Source organism: Syngnathus floridae, chromosome 2 (genome assembly GCF_059516105.1).
Source record: "Syngnathus floridae isolate MCC-2025c chromosome 2, RoL_Sflo_1.0, whole genome shotgun sequence".
Classification (NCBI taxonomy): domain Eukaryota; kingdom Metazoa; phylum Chordata; class Actinopteri; order Syngnathiformes; family Syngnathidae; genus Syngnathus; species Syngnathus floridae.
The window spans coordinates 27,155,267-27,176,520 of record NC_142414.1 but is presented as its reverse complement, the minus strand read 5'-3'; the positions used below and the strand labels follow the sequence as shown (position 1 = coordinate 27,176,520).

The window sequence follows — 21,254 nt, the reverse complement described above, 5'->3', positions numbered from 1 at the left end:
TTTGTGTGTGTGTGTGAGCAAGAAAGAGAGAGAGAGAGAGAGAGGCAGCGAGAGAGGGAGAGTCTGATCAATACAGGGATTCCTTCCTCCTTTGTCCCTGACTTCCCAGAATACACGCAAACAGGAAGTGCGGGGGTGTTTTGACTGGTGAGCTTTGCTTGGCACATAGCGGAGAGGGAGAACATGGCCCTGGAAAGTGGACGCTTGTGGGTTAGCGATGAAGTGGGGGGGGGGGAGCGAGAAAAGGCAAACTGACAGGAACAAGTAGGAGGAAGATAAACGACTGGCATTGAGCAAGTTACTTACAAGACATGAGGCCATCCATTGTTCCAATGATCAAATCCCTAACCTTCAATCCACGGGTGTCAAACTGATTTTTGTCGCAGGCCTCATTGTACTCATTGTTTCCGTCGGAGGGCCATTATGACTGTCAATGCATATATTATATAAAGTATAGGCTCCACAACAAACTGATGAATAATGAACTTTGAAATCAGAAAACTTGTTCAAATATTTCAAAAAGATGCATGGTCATAAAAATTGCGAGCAATGTCTGTAGTTTTTAAAAGTGAATACAATTTGCAATTTTAGTATTGACACATGTAGTCAATGCACAATTTGTCTTCCTAGGCCACATCAAATGATGTGGCGGGCCCTATCTGGCCCCCGGGCCTTGAGTTTGACACCCTTCCGGAATTCGGGTAAAGGACACAACAAAATCATCTCTTGGCTCTAAATTCTCCACATCCAATAAATAAATAAATAGATAAACAAACTTCAACCCAACTACTGTCTCCTACAGAATCTATGGTCTACCTGTGAGATTTGGCCGAGGACAATTCTTTCTCATTTGCCACACATGTAATATGAAGTCTAAGTAATATTGATAAATAAAAGAATGAAATAAATGAGTAATGCATCCCAAATCAATAGGTCGCAACAGTAAATGGTCAAAGGTCTCAGGTGGCATGGAGGTCATTTGCCTCGTGTCGCTACCCAAGCCCAAAAGCAGTGGTTATTGAGAAGAAGAAAAAAAAAAGTGAAGTAACGGAGGAATTTACACCCCGTCTTTTTTTTTTTTTATTATTATTGTAAACGTCTCTTTAACAGGGTTCCGAAAAGCCTGTCTAGGAGGATGTTGGTCAGAGAGTGTCAAGGTGTATTTGGTAGATAAACCCCTGCTTGTATAATGTTGAACGATTTTGTCACGACAACTTCCTCCTTTTTTCAATTGTAAATGTCTCCTTCAAAGGGCTCGGAAAAGATGCCTGTCTAGGAAAGCGTTAGTGTCAAAGTGTATTTGGTAGACTAAACCCCTGCGACTAGACGGTTTGGAATAGCAACTTCCATGTTATTTTTGTGTCATTGCTTTGGAAGCCAACGTGAGCCGGCCAGTCCCTCTGCCATGCGGAGGGATTGACCCTTCTACGTATCTTCTAAACTTGTGCGTCGATGTGTTTCAGATGTTTCGTGCAATCTTAGTAGATTGAATCTGTCCAAATTGGCCTGGACGCTCGCTCGGTCGCTCGCTCGGTCTGGCGTTTGTGGGGCGCTCTTGCTTTCCCACACCCCCGCCGGCCTTACATGGCTTGCCCCTGATGGTCTTACGTCAAGCAGGCTGAGTTGGAGCGCCTACCCTGCCCTGATGACTTCAACAACGCATCTCGAGACGTCCCATGGGTTGTCCTCGTTTCAAGATAGGGATGACTGTCGCATCATCTGGACTCTGCTTCACATGACTTGACGGATCACGACGCTTCACGTCTCACTGGCGGTGTGGCCGCTGTGTGGCGGCGGGTGCGCGGCCGCTGTGTGGCCGCTGTGCGGCCGCTGTGTGGCTGTTGGCCTCGCTCGTCGTCCTGACTTCTACACCCGAGTAGAGAGAGCCGATACTGCTCCTGCCGCGGCTGTGCCAACCTTCCCTCGGCGTGCAGGACTTTGCCTTGGACATTTGTCCATCGCTGAAGGAGCCGGTAAAAATATAAATGGGTGTTTGGGGATTTTTCATCTGCTCTGATGTTTTCTTTCTCTTTCTATCACAAACAAAGTCTTTCCATCGCTGACTCTATTGTTCCGACGTGTTTAATGCATTTGTGTGTATTTGCGACAGAATGACATCATAAATCACAAGATACTGCCATGACCTCCACTGGGTTGTAAAAAAAAGCGAGAGAGCAGGAGGGAGGCAGCAGACGGGACGGCTGGAGATGAAAGTCGAGGAGCGATGGAGGTGAACAGGAGGGGAGGGGCCGGAGGTGCCGAGGGAATACATGGAGAGATTGAGATGGAGGAAGAGAGAAAGGCTGATGTCATCTGGATGAGCTGGCCAATGAGAGCGCGAGGAGGAGGGAGGAAGAAGGAAGGAAGGAGGAGACGCAGCGTTCAGACGGGCGTGTTTTATGTGCTGCTGCAGCATCTCGCACGGAGGAACCACAAGAGAGACTTCAGCAAAGCATTGGAGAGGTGAGGCAGCATCACTTTATGGATTACTGCTTTTATAAAGTCCAAATAATATGTGACTCTACATGCATTATGTGCTGCGTGTGTGTGCATATGTGTGTGTGTGTGTGTGTGTGCGTGCGTGCGTGTGTGCGTGCGTGCGTGTGTGTGAGCCATAACGACTACTCCCATCAATACAATAGCAGGTATGAGCACTCTCCTTGCTGTCCTGCTCCACTTTTGTCTTGCGCGTGTTTTGAAGCCCCAGAGACCCATTTGAAACTTGAACACATTTTAAAAATACGTATATATGGAGCAGAATTAGGTATTTCATTTATTGACACGGGAGAAGAAAAAAAATGAGGAATGTCCAATTGTCACGCACACAAAATAGTGTACTAAACAGTAGTGGTGTTCCATTTCTTTTCTTTTTTCTTTTTATGGGATGTAAACTCTGTTGTTATCTGAGTTACACATGAAACACTTCTAAGTTGTCCACGTTTTGTTTGTTTGTTAAATCGATGTGACTTAAGGTGTGTGCATGTCACTCCTTAAGTGAGAATATCTGAAAACTGAGAATCTGAATTATTTTGTCATTTTCACCGCTCATTTCATCCCTTGCGTGTGGGGGAAGTGATTGCAGTTCAAAGACATCGTGTTAAAAATATGTCATAGAGAAAGAAAAGAAGAGCCATTTTCACCAGGATTTACAGTGCATTTATTATCATTTCATTTCCTGTAAAAGTTAAATTGATATAGCGATGAACTCGTTATCACCATATTATTATTATTATTAGTGATATTATTATCATTATTATTATTATGATGTCGAAAAATGATCCGTGCAAAAAAATAATGTAGAAAACTCTCTGTCTTCTTCCCACTCCTTTTTGAGCTCAAATGCTATTTTATTTATATTCATATATTTTTTTTCTTCTTCTTACTTTTGTACCCGAACTAAATATCCAATCAATCATCTCTAGAAAAAAAAAAATCTTGACCGGTGCCTCGTGGATAAATATGGAAGCTACATCACATCATGATGTAGCCAAGTACACTCTGAAAGCAGGATTGCAACTTTTCATTCTTATCCATTTCTTCTTGATTGCCTGCTTCTGCAGTATTTTGGAGTTGTGCCCATTTGCAGAGCTGGAACATCTACAACAAGGGAGTTGGATGTACTGACATGCAGAATGAGGTTTGCGAGGGGGCACGCAAAGAGGGAACGCTACAAAAACGATGCAGTCATTTTAAAAAAGCCGACTTGCAAACCAAAGAATGAAACTGTATTCGAAAATGCGTTTTAAAGATAGTCAGAGATGCGTACTGAAGTTGTAACAAATAGGAAAGTAGAAATGAGTGACGAGCAAGGAAGTGATACATCAGACGAAATCTTTGTATTTTCGGGAGCAGCTGAGTTCAGTCGGAATTGTTAGTGACTTAAAGTGCCAATGCAGCAGTAGAGTGAAGTGCAGTTCAGTTGTTTTTAAATTTGAAGTTGAACACATTTGCATGAAATATTTCATAAATCTTCATTTTCAGAAAGTCCTTTTTTCTTGTCGTTGAACTGCAATATTTTGAACTCATTCACTGCCTTTGACGGCTATAGACGTTAACGTTCCACTTTAACCAAGCCGGCGGCAGCGTATGTGTTCTTACTTCAGTTGAATCATTATTTCAGTACAGAAGTCGACACAATACGATGATGTCCGTCCTTTTTCTGCCCTTTGTTTACCGAGTCAACATCCTCACGTCCTTTTTGAACTCATTTGCTCGTCGTGTTTGTCTGCCGGTGTCTTGACTCCTAAATTCCTGACATGCCTCCCGGGGAACTTTATTTGAGGCCCAAACAGCGTTTTAGGAAGGTCGAAGAGAAAAGCAAGAGGATTTATTGGATGACTTCAGGATGGTTTTGAAAGCAGATCGGACCACGAATGAGGTTGAGCGAAAGCTGTGCGGGTGGATTACGTTGACGTGTTTGGCAACGCTCACTTTTGCCGGATGATTGGCAGCAGGTTGAGACGAGCATGCTGAGCGTGTGTCCCATTTGATCAGATCATTCGGTCATCCATCTTAGCCATGCAGGAGGAGTATGATCACAGAACACTTCCATATCATTTCAAACTCATTGGATGAAATTGCCAGAAATATAAATGAGCCGTTTAAAAAAAAAAAAACAGAAAGCACTAGCAAGTAACTCTCCATAAAAGACTCTCCACAAAAGACCTAAATTTAACTCCTACAAATCTGGGAATAGCTTGCGAAGATCTTGGGAGGTACTTTGGACGTTCTTCTATGTGCTTGTATAGAACTTGGGAACAGCTTTGGGCAATGCACGGACTGAGCATTGATGAAAAAACTTGCAAAGAGCTTTGGGAATATATAAGTTGTGCTTTGTTTGTCTAGCGCTTGGAAAGAGCTTCATTTGTTTGTGAAGAGCTTGTGTTGAGTTTCAGAAAGTGTTTTTTTTTTTTTCCAAGAGTCTGCGTAAAGCTTGTGAAGAGCACCTGCTGCTCTTCAAGGAGACTACATCAAATCTCCAGATGCACTTGTGGCCGGGGGAGATCACATGGAGGCCTGTTTAGAGCAAATGAAATTATCTCCAGACTTATCTTCTTCATCCACCCCCATCCTTTTCCTCTCTGATTCATCATCAGCGTCTTTGAGTCATTTTGTGTGGAGCGTTGTAGCTCTGGTGAAAGATGTCTTTGTTGCGAACCCGTGCGGAATGTTTGCTTCTTCCGACCTGATCCAGCTGTTAGCCGCCATTAGCTGGGATCAGCGCAATTACAGCCCTTCCATACCGTTTGGCTTTTAATAGCCTCAGATGCGGCTAATAGAATGCTTTTAACACACACGCACTCATGCACAGTATACCGTCATGAGACTACTTTTGTGAGGAGCATGTTGGAGCCATGAGAAGAATCCTTTCATTAATAATGGGTGAAACAGAAGCTTGTTTTGCCGACAAATGTCTTCCTGTCTCGGTGGTGATTGTGAAATGTCCCCAAAAGTTTGTTACACACTTGTGACATTTGAGACAAAGGGCGCTATTTTCCTGCCAGCCAGCACAAGTGCAGTTTAACTGTGCATGGGGGCTCGTTTTGTTTTTGCTGGCATTTGTATCGATAGGAATGGGTGTTTGCGCCGTTGTGGATGTGAACACAGCCGTTTGAAACAACCTGATTGAAGTCCATTCATAAGATGGGTGTGCATAAAGTACATGAATAAGTAAGTGCAATATATCCACTTGTGGATGATGGAAAAATGATGATTGGCCGCTGTAAAATGGAAACTTGGAGAGCGCCTTTCATTTCGCTCTTGTTTGTTCCGGACAAAATGTAAAAGTGCTCATTGTCATCAATCTTCAGAAATCAAGGGCCTAAAACTTTACCCTGGCTTCAAACTCAATTTGAAACCCAAACCCTCCCATCAATCGTTCAATCATGTTTCAACTCTTTGAAAGCGCAATTTCAAGCCCTATTTTTTTGCCTTGAAATCCCAATTTGCAACCCAAACATGAAACATAAACCTGGTATTAAAACATCTGCCTTGGCATAAATACCCTCATTTGAAACCCCAACACTGACTTTCCTGGCTTGAAACCTTATTCATTGTTTTCAATTCTAACCCTCATTCAAAAGCCAAATCCTGTCAGTCATTTGAGACCCTCACCTTGATTTGAAACCACAAATGGAAACCCTAATCTTCATTGATACCCCAAACTAAAGTGAACGCCGAATGGTGGCTTTAAACCCTAATTTCACACCATGAACCAGACATAAAGCCTTCGTTTGAACGTCTTAACTATACCAATATAGTTTTGAATCACTGCGACCTGCTTCAATTATTTGTGCACTGGCCGAAAGGAAACGCTCTGTGTGTCCATGTGTGTGTGTGTGCGCGCGTGTAAGCGTATGAGTTCGGCGCAGGGTGTGGCCATGCGGCGGGACAGAGCTGGGGGGGATGGGAGGTGAAGAAGGAGGGGCCAAGTGGGGGATGGGCCGGCACTGGCTGCTGCTGCTGCTGCTGCTGGAGTCGGTGGTTACCATGGCGACAGGCGGAACGACGGAAAGGCATCCCGGCTCCTGGCAGTCGTGCGCACTCGCTCAGGTTTTTCCGCTGATATGAGATAATCATTTGGGTACATTTTTTTCTGGCTAGGGAGGAGGGAGTCTGGAGGGAGATCATCGTCCTCACAGTCCATGCAACATTTCTTATGATGTCATGAAAATGAATGCTGATGTAAAATATATTTGAACACATCTTAAATTTGAAAGCCTCGCCTTAATTTGAAACCATAACAATGTTTTGAAACGTTAATTTGAAACCCTAAACTTAAAACCTTAACCTGAAACCCTGCACCTAATTTGAAGCCCCAACCGGCTTGACACCTAAAACTAAAAACTTCAACAGACTTCACTTTGTCATTCAAGCCCAAGTTAAAAACCTAACCGAGATTTGAAAGCCCAACTTTGACTTGAAATGATGACCTAAAAACCTACCCCAGACTTGAAACTTTAATTTGAAACCCTTAGTTCGATGAGATTCATCATGTCTTCGTAATGATTCTAAAGCGATTCTTTTGTTCAGACGAATCAAAGTTTGAGTCACTCCCTGCTGACAGTTCCGTCTGTAACTCCAGTCTTCCTCAGAGCCGTCATGCGACGTGTCAATTATCCATTGGCCGGCTCGGCACACCTGTCAAAGTCCACCGAGGCGGCCCGACGAAACTGTCAGCAGGTAGTAACTCAAACTTTGATTTGTCTGAACAAAAGAATCGCTTTATAAAAACGAAAACCTCTCTAAAAACCCAAATGTATACAAAACAACCAATCAGTCGTTGGGGCTGAGACATCAATACTTTGCTGCAGACTGTAAAGTGGAGCTAGCAAAATGTCAAATGGGCAGCAATATGCTGCTCAGCAGTGCGTTAATGGCGTTGGTTAGTTAAGTGCTTGGTTGCCACGACGACAGTGACGCTTGCACGATGTTGACCGCATCAGCGTGGACTTGAGAGCGCGTATACGTTGGGAGATGTCTTGTGGACCCCAAACACACAGGGCTCCAGCTGCTGCCATTGCGACCCCCCCCCCCCCCTGCGGGGATGAGGCTAATCGGCCCTCCCTCGTCCACCCTGCCAGTGTTTATGCAGCCACATAGTGGCACTAATGACTGACTTCTGCACGGCTTCATTTGTCGTGCTGAGATGCTTGGGGGGCAGTGGAGTGGGAGAGGGGGGCTTGAGGTGGAAAAGCATTTTGTGAGCGTAAACTAAAAAAAAACAAAAAACCTTTTTTTTTTTTCGGACGTCACATATGATGTAGTATTATTTTTGTCCACGTGGGGTCATCATGTCGCCTGCCGCGTGATGTAGAAGTGAGCGAACAAGGATGGCCAGCTGGCCAGCCGTGAGTTAGCATTACGTTAGCCACTGTTTGTGTTTCCGTTGTTGTTGTTTTTTGTTTTGTTTTCTTGACGCAACTAAAAACGGCTGTCCATCCGGTTTCTTAAACACTTGCTATCGAGTACAAGTAATTCCAGCGAGCATTGGCAGGCAAATTAAGATATTTACTGTACTCCACTGAGTGGTTGCTTGAATGTAATATTGTTAACTGGAATCCCTAACATGAAGCCCAAATTTGAACTCGAAATTTGAAAACGTAACTCTAAACCCTAACATTGTTTTGATGACCAAATTCAAAATCCTAACCATGGCAACAAACCGTTACAAGAAACCCAACCCTTGCATGGAACCCTCATTTAAAACCGGATTTGAAAACCTAATGTGAAATCTATCATCGTCGTCAAAGTGTTCCTCTGTTTGGGATCCTAACCCTTGCTTAAAACCGTAATTCAGACTTTAACGACTAATCCAAAACCGTAACGCCTGACCCACCGAATGTGTAATTCATACCTGGTTTGAAACCCTAGTTTAAAATATACAACCGATTTTGATTTCGATTCTATTCAACAAAGCATAGCGTATACACACACACACATTCGAAAAAAATAGATGTCTAGTTAGATTAAAACAAAAAACATGGAAATGTGTATTTCACCAGTTCTGAACAGTTCTTCACCAAGCTTTTGTTCAAAATTGGTCAGTTTTTTACTAATTAGCATTATAAACACACGTGCACACACACACACATTTAGTCCTTCAGGCAGACATGTTAATCTCAGCGGTGCTTTATTAAAATGACATGTGTTTCATATTCATGAGGTCTGATAAGGACAATATAAGCACTTGATCTCACACGCACGCGCACACACACATACACACGCACAAACACACACAGTTCTCCACCCTGCTAATCTCCCTCCACACATCCAGAGTCTCCCCTGCAGATCGGAATCTATCAATGAGTTAATTTCTCGCTCCGTCAGGCACCGTTCCTCCACCTGCACCCTTATTTTTCTCTCGAACCTTAAGCCCCTGCACACCCACCCACACACACACACACAAGCGCAAGGCCAGCCCCTCCCCTCCCTTCCCTGATTAGACTGTCCCACCTGCACCCACCCTGCCCCGCCCTGCCTTCTCCCCTCGGGGCTCCAGGCAAAGCACCCCTCCGCTTCTGCGGGACGTCCCAGGACACCGGCAGGGTCGAAGGGCGGCGCTCAGTATATTTAACATTAGCCGAGATGGCGCCGCCTTTGGGCCTTCAAGCGTTTTGCGAGGAAAGTGACCCACTATAGGTCAAATTCAAAACCATGTACATATTTTAAAAATGATACTTTCACCCTTCCAATAAACTGTAAGGTTAGATCTCATATGTTCCAAGTGGAATATTTGAAACGTGCCATCAGTCTGTAAAGGAGAGTTGACTTCCACTCCAGGCAGAAGAAAAACATTGACTGGTGGGATTCCGTCAGTTTGATGGCATTCCCATGAATGGACCCGCGAGCCACTTTGAAGTGCCTCCATGCTATTTTTGGCAAAGTGCAGGGAGGATTTTCTGAAAAAGGGATTTGCATGTTAAGCGTTAAGATCATTCTGCTCTTCAAATCAACACAAACGTCCATATAAAGGCAAGCCAGAGTGATAACTTCTTTTTTTTAAGGTTTACTTTGACTCGCTCTTGTTACACGCATTCATTTACGCTGAAGATTTTTTATGTTTTTTTAAATCCATGTATTCATTTTTGGGGGTAAACTGACCTGATTTTTGAGATCTAATTTATTTTTTTAAAAAAAGTTTTTTTTTTAAGTTAAAGTGAATTTACTATAACGCTGTTGGAAAACATTGGCGGCGCCTCGATGTCTCAGTGGGTGGCATGACGGTTTAAATCCTGCTCAGGGCAGATGGTTGTGTCAGGAAAAGGCATCTGGTCTCTAGATTTTGCCAAACATATTGTTTGAGTGGAAATGTATTTGTAACCAGATTCCTTGTGTTGTTTTGAAGCATTGTTGTCTCCAAATCTGAATCCATTGTGACACAGCAAACACTCAGTGTGTGATTATCTGATTGACTTTAATGGACTTTCTTGTCACCTTCTGTCCCCTAAACCATCTTCCCTTTGTTGTATGGGTCAAACACCCCTCCCCCTTCCTTTTTTCCCTTCTTTCCTCCTCATCACAGAAGCAGAAGACGAACCGGCCAAAGCGGCACCTTCAATCTCTTTGTGACGCCATTACGACGCCAGGAGGGTCCCAGGCGGAGAAGGCGCGTGCGTGTGAATGTGTGTGTGCGCCTTGATGAATGCGAGCGTGTCAATGGGACATTGAGACATGTGTGTGTCAATGGCCCTCCCCATCCTGCCCTTCGTTCTCTTCCCTTTGACCTTCCTCCTGCCATCCGCACTTCCGCTGGCTCGAGGAGCCCTCGTCATCCCACCAGGCTGTGAGTATGGCGCCATCAAGTTCATACAAAATATCAAATCAAAAAAAAGCACAAAGTATGTCTGATATTTATGAGACGGACGGTATCAATTACAAATCACTTTGCATCTTGTTACAGAACGAATTGAAAGCATAACAAACTATTGTATACGTATATGACCTATATGTCTGTATCATACTGTTTTCTAATGACTCGATTCAATAATGGGAGAAAATATCCGTATCATATTGTATCATTATCTCTTATTCTTTTTTGGTTTTGCTGAACATTTGTATTCTTGCCTTTTTTCTGGCTTTCGTGCGGAAAAACAGATAAAGCCGGCAACGGTAAGTAACTCTCCCGTTGCCATGGTGATGTGAAAAGTTTGATTTGATGACACTGTCGTGTGTGAAATCACGTCATTCCTTTTTGGGATTAACGCGTGTGTGCGTGTACGTGTTTGTGTGCGTGCGTGCGTGCGTGTGTGTGCGTGTGCGTCCGTGCTGCCAGTTTCGCAGCCGCCTGTGCTCATTGAGCCTTCCGAGCTGATGACATCATACACGGCCTTTTCTCGTGATGACATCGTTCTGCCGTGCGAGGCTTCCGGCAACCCTCCGCCCACGTACGTCTGGCTGACTGAAACGTTTCATGTAAAATTGTCATCCATCAAGCCTCAACCATCCACCATTTTCTGTCCTCATTCAACCCTGGAAGAGTCCATCGTCACATACGCAGTAGCTCAAACGAGATACTTCCGGCTCCTACTCACCGATCGAGGGCTTTTCCGTTTCCACGGCAACGAATCTTCCTGTAATTAAATGACCTCACTAATCAGATGACTCCCTTGCTAGCTTCCGTTGGGTGAAAGATGGCCGGACGTTCGGCTCGGAGCGGACGGGAAGCGGAACGCTGGAGGTCGACGAGGACGATTCGTTGGAGTTGTACCAGGGAACGTTCCGATGTTATGCCTCCAACGCGCTGGGCACTGCCATGACGCACACGGTGCACATCAATGTGGAGGGTGAGACAGCTACCTATCGAGCTAACCTACCCGCCAAACCTCCCGACTTAGCTGACCTACCGCTCTCACCAGCCTCCATCCATTTTAGTCTAGCTCAATATTCAGTCTTGATCTACAGTATGTATGAAGGTATCGAAAAGTCACATGACCAACAGGCGAGCAAATGTTCAGGAACGCACACATACATATTCACACCTTTTCTGCACGCTCATCTCTTGTTGTCACGGTAACCATTTCCAGGAATCAGAGCAGTGATGTCAGTGTGCGTGCTTGTGTGTGTGTGTTGCAGCCCAGCCAATTCTGCTGAAGCAGCAGAAGCTCCGCCGGCAAGCATACGTGGGCGAGAGCATGGTGCTGTCTTGCAACCCCCCTCAGAGCTCCACCCCACCGCAAATCCACTGGATGGACAAGAGTGAGTTTTTCAATGTTTCCAGAAAGAAGTGAGGAGAGCGAGGAGATGTGAGAGAGACAAGCCAAGCACTTGTGGCGATGCCAAATTGTAGCGAAAAATAACGTCCTCGAAAATGCCGACACCACACATTTCTACCGCCTGCCACGTTCAAAATGGAGATCTCCCTCCGGCACTCTTTCCCACTTCCGACATTTGTCTTGCGTTCCAGAGCTGGGAAAAGTAGGACAGCGCATGAATCCTGTTGCTCTTTTGACACTGTGTACGTTTGCCCAAATCCTTTTGCTGTTGACACTTTGAAATCCGTCGGCCAGCATCAGCACGTCTCTGTTGAACCACGCTAGGCCTTCCGCAGTCCACGTGGACGACGTCACGCGTGTGTTTACCTGTCGCAGGGCTGGTGCACATCAGGCAGAGTGACCGGGTGACGGTCGGCCTCAACGGCAAGTTGTACTTTGCTAATCTGCTCAAGAGCGACAGCCGAGAGGATTACATCTGCAACTCGCATTACATCGAAGCCAGAACCATCTTGCCCGACACTGCCATCGCCCTCTCTGTCCTGTCCAGTGAGTACGCAAACGTATGGATTGATTGGCCGACGGATCGGCAACATCTCAAAGCATCTTTTCTCCAGGTAATGACGTTGCTCACGGCAAGCCGCCTCACTTCTTCCACCCGAGCGGCTCCCGCTCGTCGGTGCTTGCGCTCCGCGGCCAAAGGCTGACCCTCGAATGTATCCCCAAAGGCCTGTAAGGATCTTTTGTCAATCGACTTCCTGTTTTGGCGTCATCTCTCCTGCCTAGCCTTCTCTTCCTTCCTTCCTTCCTTTCTTTTTTTGGGATCTTTTCCTTCTCCTCAGTCCCACTCCAAAGGTGGAGTGGAAGAAGACGGACGGCAACCTGGAGGAAACCGGCGGGCGTCCGGAAAACCACAACCGCTGGCTCTACTTCGACAGCGTCAGCCAGAGCGACGACGGCGAGTACGAATGCCGAGCGTTCAACACGCACGGCTCCACCGTGCACTCCTTCACCGTCACCGTTGAAGGTCAGTGGCCTCGACATTTTTTTTTATAATCGATGAACCCTAAATATATCATCAACCCTGATACCAAAACCACACCCTGTTGTGTTTTTCCATGTACAGCGGCTCCCTACTGGGTGAAGGAGATCCAGAACCTGCATTATGCTCCGGGCGAAACCGTCCGACTGGACTGTCACGCCGAAGGCATCCCCACGCCCAATATAACCTGGAGCATCAACGGTCAGCCGCTCTCAGGTAACCTCCGGCAATACTCTTTGATCTTCTTGCGTCGTGTAACCTTTTATTGATGTCAATTGAAAGGAGCATTTTGGGCGAAAAAAAATAATATCAACATGTCTCGTCTCACGTCTCCTCAGCGGTGGACGAGGACCCTCGCCGCCGCGTATCGGGCGGCGTGTTGTTGCTGAACGACGTCCTTCTGAGTGACACGGCGGTGTACCAGTGCGAGGCCGCCAACAAGCACGGCTCCACCTTGCGCAACGCGTTCCTCCACGTTGTCGGTGCGTCTTTCAAGAACATTGGCGTATTTCAGACGTTCAGTTGTCTCGTTCAACGGCTGAGCTGAACATGTGTCCCTCAGAGCTCCCCCCTCAGATCCTATCCTCAGACGGCGTCGTGTACCGGGTCACGGAGGGCGGAACCGTCAAGATGTCCTGCGAGACTTTTGGCTCGCCGCCCCCTCACGTCAAATGGTGAGTGCAATGGGAAAGAAAACGTGACTGGAAGCCACAAAGAAGACAGCCACCACACACACCTAAATGAATATTGCAGAATCTCCATTTGAAAAGACATTAGTCGACTTTCAAGTGCCATGCCCAAACCACCATCAGATGGATCTATAAGCACCTCGCTGGAAAGTTAGTCCAAGCTTTCAGAGGCCTGTTATCCTGTTCCAACTTTGTTGCACTGGATTGAAGCTTCTGGATCTTTACACACTGTGGACCTTGAAAGTGACACTCATGGTTGTTGTTTTTGTTTTTTTAGGGAAGGGGAGGGTTGGGTCCCCCTGCTGTCTGACCCCCGTGTCTCCCTGTTGACCGACGGGACGCTGGAATTATCCGACGTGGGTCCCAGCGACAGCGGCATGTACACTTGCTTGATCAAAAACACCAACATCTCCATCAGCGCTCACCTGGATGTTTTCAGTGAGTTTCACCCCCTCCCGATTATCATACCATCACTACCTTGCAAAGAGAAATGTAAAAAAATAAGAACAGACAATACTATTATTGCGGTGTTTGAAATATTTGGTGGTGTTGTTTCCTGCCAGATAAGACAACAATCATAAGCGGCCCGCAAGATGTGCGAGCGCTCCGTGGCGAGAACGCCTTGCTGGACTGCCATTTCCGCAAAGACCCCCGACTGCAGCGCTACCAGATCGTCTGGAGGAAAGATGGACAAAAACTACACGAATCGTCACCAGATGACAAGTAATGACTCAGCAGAAGCATCTCTCTTGTTGTTGCCCCATCACCTACTCTAAGTACTCGAATGGACAAATTGTGTTAGCACTAGCATGCTAACACAAGCGCATTGTGTAAAACAAGATCATTTATCAGCTGATATGGTAGCAGACTGTTTCCAAACGAGTAATTCAAAAGTCAAATGCCCTAAGAAATGTGTGTGTGTGTGTGTGTGTGTGTGTGTGTAGGTACACTATCTTTGCAAACGGCACACTGAAAGTAACTGACGTCCAATCAGATGACAACGCGGCGTATTCCTGCGAGGTCATCACAGAACTGGATCAGGTGACGGACAGTGGTTCCATCACAGTCGTGGGTGAGCTTCCTCTTCTCAAACGGAGTGCTTAGAGTGGGAATTGTTATGATGAGGATCATCTTGCCCAAAGGGGCGCCTTCTTTTTGGACAAAAAAAGAAGCAGACACGATTTCATTTTGGGCCCTCAGCTTGTCCCGACCCCCCTCAGGATGTGAGCCTCTCTGACGTGAAGGACGACACTTTAACTCTCAGCTGGATCCCGGGGCGTGCGCACAACAGCCCTATCACAGGTAACACCCTAACCCTAACCCTAACCCGCACACCCACCTTCAACTAGCAAGTCAAGTCATGTGAGCCGCCGCCGCCGCCGCCGCCGCCTGTGTTTAGAGTTCATCGTGGAGGCCAAGGAGGAGCAGCACTCGCGTAGGCACGACGGCGACACCTGGAGGTGGGAAACAATGAAGCGGGTTCCTGCCGACGTCAACCACCTGCAGCTCAGCCTCCACCCTTTCTGCACCTACGCTTTTCGCGTGGTGGCCGTCAACCAGCTCGGTCACAGCGAGCCCAGTCAGCCCACCCCGCGACACAGCACGCCCCCGGCGGGTAGGAATGGAAAAGCACAAGTGCTGCTTGAACACTCATTCAAATGTTCAGAGAATGTCAAATGAAGTGCATCTGTGAAGCGCATTTTAGGTTCACCCTAAAATGTCGTTGTTATCATTCTGATGGGAAATTCATAGCTTTGTTTTGATGCGTTGCCACATTCTAGTACCCCACATCAACCCCACGGGTGTTCGCAGTGAATCGTCCGACGCCGGAACACTGGCTATTACGTGGGACGTAAGTATGATGACAATGTCAGCATACATCTCTATGCACTCAATCTTGTTGAACTTGTTCAATGAATCATTCAAACGTCACAACAGGAAGAACTGAATCCAGAACTTCTTGATGGCAGACATGCTAACCGCAAAACGACCAAGGCCTCTCATTCAAACACTCACCCAGTTTGACTCCCTGATTGTCTGACATTTGTTCAATGGGTTTTAAAACAACAAACGAGTGTTGTTGTTTTGTTTTTTTAAACCTTACCTGTGTATGCAGGAGATGCCCAGGCAATCGCATAACGGTCAGGACTTCCAGTACAAGGTGTTGTGGAGGAAGGCTGGGGGCAAGAGCGACCACTGGAACCACGGTTATGCCAAGTCGCCGCCCTTCTCAGTCAACGACACCGGAACGTACGAGCCTTTCGAGATCAAAGTCCAAGCCGTCAACACGCTGGGAGAAGGCCCAACTCCGGAGGCTGAGATCGGACACTCGGGCGAAGATGGTGGGCAAAAACATCATTCTTCGTAACTGTTTAACGCGCACGTTCAGCCTACTTTGCCTTATTTTGTCATACTTGCCGCAAATGAGTTTGAATTCCTCGCGCCAGTCCCCGAGGAGTCTCCCAGTGGCGTGGAAGTCCGGGTGATGAACAGCACGGTTGCCGTGAGATGGAACGAAGCCCAGAACGTCCGTGGTCTTCTTCTGGGCTACAAGGTACCGCGTGTGACTTCACATTGTGTCAAAGGGCATTTGGTACTCGGGCCTTCCGTCCGTCGCTCACCACCCGTCGACCCGATTCAGATCTACATCAAGAGGCTCGGTCCAGAGTTGACTCGGGAACGGCGGTCCCCTGGGGAAGTGTGCCACCTGCAGGAGGGTAAAGAGCAGGACGGAAGATTGGAACGAGCGGAGGACGACGACAGGGTGGTGCTGGTCCAAGGCATGAAAACCGCTGCGGAAGTGACGGATCTGCGCTTCTTCTCCCGCTACACCGTTTCCGTCACCGCCTTTAACAGCAAAGGCGAGAGCCCCGCCTCCCCGGCTGTCGGCTTCAGCACCCCGGAAGGAGGTGGGCTTCGGGGAGGGGGCCTGGCTTTATTCGTACGGATATTCAACCTGAAATCGTCTTCGTACAGTGCCCGGCCCACCGGCATCGCTGCTCTTTGAGAGCCCCTCTGAGAACTCGATGCTTCTCTTCTGGACACCCCCACTCCAAACCAATGGAATCCTCCTGGGATACATGGTCCAGTACCAACAGGGTAAGACTTGAGTCTGGGATTACTCATAAGGATCCGTGAATGTAAAGAGCAGACCGTTTTTCATGGGACTGATCATTCTTTGTTTTGGTACGCGCGCAGAGGTGAAGAGCCGAGACGGTCCGGTGCGGATGGAGATCATCGGCGATCCGAGCGTGACACACCTCATGCTGGATTCTCTGGACCCCCACAGCTATTACACCTTCCAGGTGATCGCTCGCACCGCCGCCGGGGATGGGCAGCCCATCACCAGGAGGAACGCCACCCTTTTCGACGGAGGTACAATGCCCGACCGACCGACCGACCGACCGTACTGACTGCAGAATGGAGTGTTTGGACTAATTTTCCATTCCCATTGTGTTCCCTCTTTTCTCCATGCAGTTCCCCCAACAAACATTACCGTCACAGCCGACAAGACCTCGCTCAATTTCAGCTGGGTACCCGGAGAGCGAGAGAGGAACCACGCCTTCCACATTGATTTCCTTAAGAAGAGCGGTCAGTGAGGGAAACGGGAAGATAATCATAAGAAAGAATTCCTGGAGCACGTTGATCACATTTTCTTTGGCAGCCGGTGGTCTGTGGGAGGAGTCGGAAATGGTGAACACGTCGCAAGGGTTCTACTCGCTGACAGGTCTTCAAGCGGGAACTGAGTATCACCTTGTTGTCATGCACGGGAACTACACTCAATGGGAATCTGCAAGTTGGACCTTAGGACCAGGTAGGAAAGTCCAAATGCATTTCAAAAACTGCAAGCGGAAAGGAAAGGAAAGGAAAGGAAAGGAAAGGAAAGGAAAGGAAAGGAAAGGAAAGGAAAGGAAAGGAAAGGAAAGGAAAGGAAAGGAAAGGCCGATCGATGATGGGTTATATTGCGCTGCGCCCTGTAGAGACGCTAACAGATCACGTTCGAATGCTAACATGCTAACGGCACTGTTTGGCGCACAGGGCCGTCGGAAGTGAGCGGTGGCTTCGCCGCTCAGGGCTGGCTGATCGGGCTCATCAGTGCCATCGTGCTGCTTATCTTCATCCTGCTCATTTTGTGTCTGCTCAAGCGCAGGAAGGGCGGCAAATACGCAGGTAAGAGCGCACGTTCCATCCACGCCTTCCGACCTGTCGCCCGTCATGTTTGCTGTCGCTCGTTGCAGTGAAGGACAAGGAAGATAAGGAGGTGGACTCGGAAGCCCGGCCCATGAAGGACGAAACCTTCGGAGAGTACAGGTGGGTCGTCTGCGTGCAAACGATGATTTGACTTTCTTTCCCCGACAACTCACTCTTGCTTTTCAACCCCGTAAACGCTTCGCTGGCAGGTCTTTGGAGAGGTGAGGAACTTGATGCATGACTGCGTCACGCAAAGAGAAAATGTGTCACAGTGAATTGCGGGCGTTCCATCATAGAGCCGCGGTCGGGGGACGCAATCCAGCAATGTTAACCTCTTCGTGTATGCATGGTGTTAAACTTGTGCATCGACAGATTGACTTTTGGGAGTAGATGGTGAAGACTTCATTTACGGATCACCCTCCCTTTGTTTCCCAGCGACACGGACGAGAAGCGTTCGGAGAGCCAGCCGTCGCTGGGCGGCGACAGCAAGCTAGGCAGCGACGACTCGCTGGCCGAGTACGGCGACAGCGTGGACATCCAGTTCAATGAGGACGGCTCCTTCATCGGCCAGTACAGCGGACGCGCCCCGGCCCCCGCCGGGAACGAGAGCTCCGGCCCCGCCTCCCCGGACAACGCGGCCCCGCCTCCTCCCATTGCGCCGTCCATGTCGAGCATCCTCGACCGACCCAGCTAAACGCACACACACACACGCACACGCGCACACACTCACACACCCACTGTCTGAATACATTCCACACCTTTATGCAGACAAAATGTTTACACCGTGTTTCGCCTTTTCAATGCCACGTTTACACACGAGCGCACACAAACACACACACACACACACACACACACTCCTACAAAGCAACTACTAGTTTCTCGTCACACATTGGAAATTTAGCAGCTTTTGGAATATTCCAAGATGGGATTCATGAAAACTTTGTAGGTCGCAGAGGATGGGGACATCCCATCAATAGTGAAAACCTGAAAGCCAATGACAAGAGCCCGAAAATGATTGACAATTTCTGTCATTCATTTTAAAGTGAAATCATTTAGCACCTGTTTTCCGCCATAAACTCAAGCTATACATACTTCCTTTCCAAGTTTCCAGCTTGAAAAATGACACCGAAATGTTGGCATGGCAATGTTGGCCAACGTTGGAATCACACGAGAAAAACATAACGTTGTATCTGCTTGAAGGCGGCCATTTTAAAACAACGCATCGGTGTGTGTTTTTGTGTGCGTTGCATTTCTCTATCCCAACAAGCGTCCAAATGTTCTTTTGAATTGAGAGGAGAAATTTTGCCTTACGAAAGTTCCACCGAGCTTCCTCTCCTCACTCTAGCCACGATAAGACCCCCTCAAAAAACACACAACACAGACACACACAGACAACAGTTGGAGGCCCAGGAAACAACATGGAGGGAAGAGTTAGTGTAGCAAAACTCCCATGCAGGCTCATCCAATGATTATCGCTCTCTGAATGTATATACCACGTGAAGATTGTTTTTTTTGGTCATTGCTTTTTTTTTCTTTTTTTTTTTTGCGCGTTGATATTTTGATTACTTGTATCATATAACTGCTGTCCTGTCGTTTTACCGCTGAATGCTAAGCTAACATTTGAGACGGAGACATTTGGTCACCTGCGATGAGTTTAGGGGTGAGGATGAAGATTCCGGTTGAAGGCGTTCGGGTTGGATTTCTTTTTGGGTTGAAAACACAGACGTGAATGTTGACGTAGCATTCGGTGTGTGACACAGCTTTCCTTGTGTCACTTTTGTAGATGAGACACGTTTAGACCATAGATTCATAGCACTTTTTTTTCCACGCTCAATTTATGATTTGATTTTTAGTGCTTTTAGCCACAGAGCAGATGACGACGATAATAAAAAAATCCGTTGAGTATCTTCATATTTATTGTTTTGTGGCCTCGTGTGGACCAACTCACATTGAGCTGCAAAATAAGAACAAAAATCAGACAGTAATTTGATCCACAGACGACGTGACGATAAGAAATTCAGCAAGTTTCTTAACTTTGGCAAATCAGCCAACAAGACTAAATAGTGTTAAAGTTTTCATGTCACGATTATAACCGCGATATCCGATTATCGGTGATTGTCGGGGAAAAACAAACACGTACATATACAGTGGATATACGAAATCTACACACCCCTGCCTTACTCATTCTCTGTCAGCCCAAATAAAATAATGGACCTTTGACTTCTATAGTCATCAATGCTAGCGAATGGTTTTTGTGGGGGGGATAAAAAAATGACACCAAGATAAATCATTTCAAAACGTTCTCCTATATTCTGTACAAAACGTTGTTTTAAAAGTCATACTGGAACAGCTGAAGTTTATTTTGGGTCAATTGAACACTAAGTGGTCCACTTAACATGAGTTTGAATGTGACTGATTGATTTTCAATGTTGCCACATCCCAGTTGTAAGAGGGTGTGCAGACTTGCGCAACCACATTCCTCGATAATCTTTTTTGCCTCGCGTCTTGAAAATATTTTAAAACCAATTTCAATTGACTTATACTGCTTATAGGTCACATTAATAGTGGAAAACGTTTTGAAATCGTTTATGTATGTTTCATTTCTTTAGAACACAAAAATCTATGGAATTGACCCCAAAAAAATTAATGACTTTAAGATACACGATGAATCGAGACCCAATTACAATGTACAAGCGTTAGTAAAAGCAAAAACATTTTTAAACTTGAGCAATTTTTCAGCATAAAAAAAATGTCAAAGAATAATGTCACGTCTCTGGAAATCACAGGCATTATTTGTTTGACACAGCAAGATATTTCAAACAAATGTTTTGTTACCAAATGTTTTTAATAAATTGTACAATAGCTTGCTTGAATATCTGGGTGCCATTCTTTTCCCTTGACCTGCAGGATTACAAACTTGAATAACGTGGCGATTTTTACATTCATCTATAAACGCAGAGTTGAAAGGCCTGCTTGATTGAAAAAAAAAGTGTTCTTTTGGAAGTGGATCTGACTCCTGAGTCATCATTTGGCAATCTTAAGGGAACCTGTTAGCATTGTCGCTAAAGATTGAACAGCACTCATTTAAACTAGCCTTCATGTATTTCTCAAATCATTCAAACATCTCTTTGTTGGTACTCTGCTCTGACACCGTATGTCTGCCTTCTTTTATATGCATATATGAATATATATATACAATCTACAAACATGGGAAACATTTTTGGAAAAGGTCTCCAAAATGAGCTAAATAACAAATACTAAGAAAACTGCGAATGAAAGAATGGCGGAACAGTCGCGTGGCGTCTCTCTCGATGCTCGATGATGACAACGATGATGATATCGATGATGATACTGCACGACAAAAGTGTGCTAATATTGTAGCTGCTTGTTGAATTGTGCACTGTGCTCAAACTAGCAAACTAACCCCAGTCTGTCAACTAATAAACAGCATAATCAATACAGCTTGCTGTCTCTGTGTGTCCATTTGTGTCCAAAATGTATCTTTGATTCATTTCTCTAATCAACCGGGAAATTGTTTGGACACACTTTCTTGTGATATTGAATGAGAAATTGTGTCCAAACTTTTCCTCGGCTGGTCTGCAGCTGAGGAACACAAGATAA

The 21,254-nt window shown here is 46.4% G+C and overlaps 1 protein-coding gene across 8 annotated transcripts; it reads left to right on the top strand.

Moving 5' to 3' along the window:
• Positions 1 to 1,557: 1,557 nt before the first annotated feature.
• LOC148402971 (neural cell adhesion molecule L1.1-like) lies at positions 1,558 to 21,094 on the top strand. 8 transcript variants are annotated; one of them, XM_088368294.1, is made up of 30 exons: positions 1,558 to 1,973; positions 2,111 to 2,463; positions 10,025 to 10,285; positions 10,597 to 10,611; positions 10,775 to 10,886; positions 11,116 to 11,285; positions 11,575 to 11,697; positions 12,090 to 12,260; positions 12,329 to 12,443; positions 12,554 to 12,738; positions 12,838 to 12,969; positions 13,092 to 13,235; positions 13,316 to 13,427; positions 13,720 to 13,880; positions 14,006 to 14,165; positions 14,387 to 14,514; positions 14,643 to 14,744; positions 14,842 to 15,057; positions 15,224 to 15,294; positions 15,559 to 15,784; positions 15,890 to 15,996; positions 16,084 to 16,351; positions 16,419 to 16,541; positions 16,641 to 16,817; positions 16,920 to 17,033; positions 17,107 to 17,256; positions 17,481 to 17,612; positions 17,681 to 17,753; positions 17,843 to 17,854; positions 18,069 to 21,094. In XM_088368294.1, the coding sequence occupies exons 3-30, from the start codon at positions 10,174 to 10,176 to the stop codon at positions 18,325 to 18,327; spliced, it is 3,870 nt and encodes a 1,289-aa protein (XP_088224420.1). In that variant the 5' UTR covers positions 1,558 to 1,973; positions 2,111 to 2,463; positions 10,025 to 10,173; the 3' UTR covers positions 18,328 to 21,094. The 8 variants fall into 8 exon arrangements, with proteins under 8 accessions (XP_088224420.1, XP_088224437.1, XP_088224436.1 ...); XM_088368311.1 differs by lacking the exon at positions 10,597 to 10,611 and having other exon boundaries at positions 1,560 to 1,973; XM_088368310.1 differs by lacking the exon at positions 17,843 to 17,854 and having other exon boundaries at positions 1,563 to 1,973.
• Positions 21,095 to 21,254: the final 160 nt, after the last annotated feature.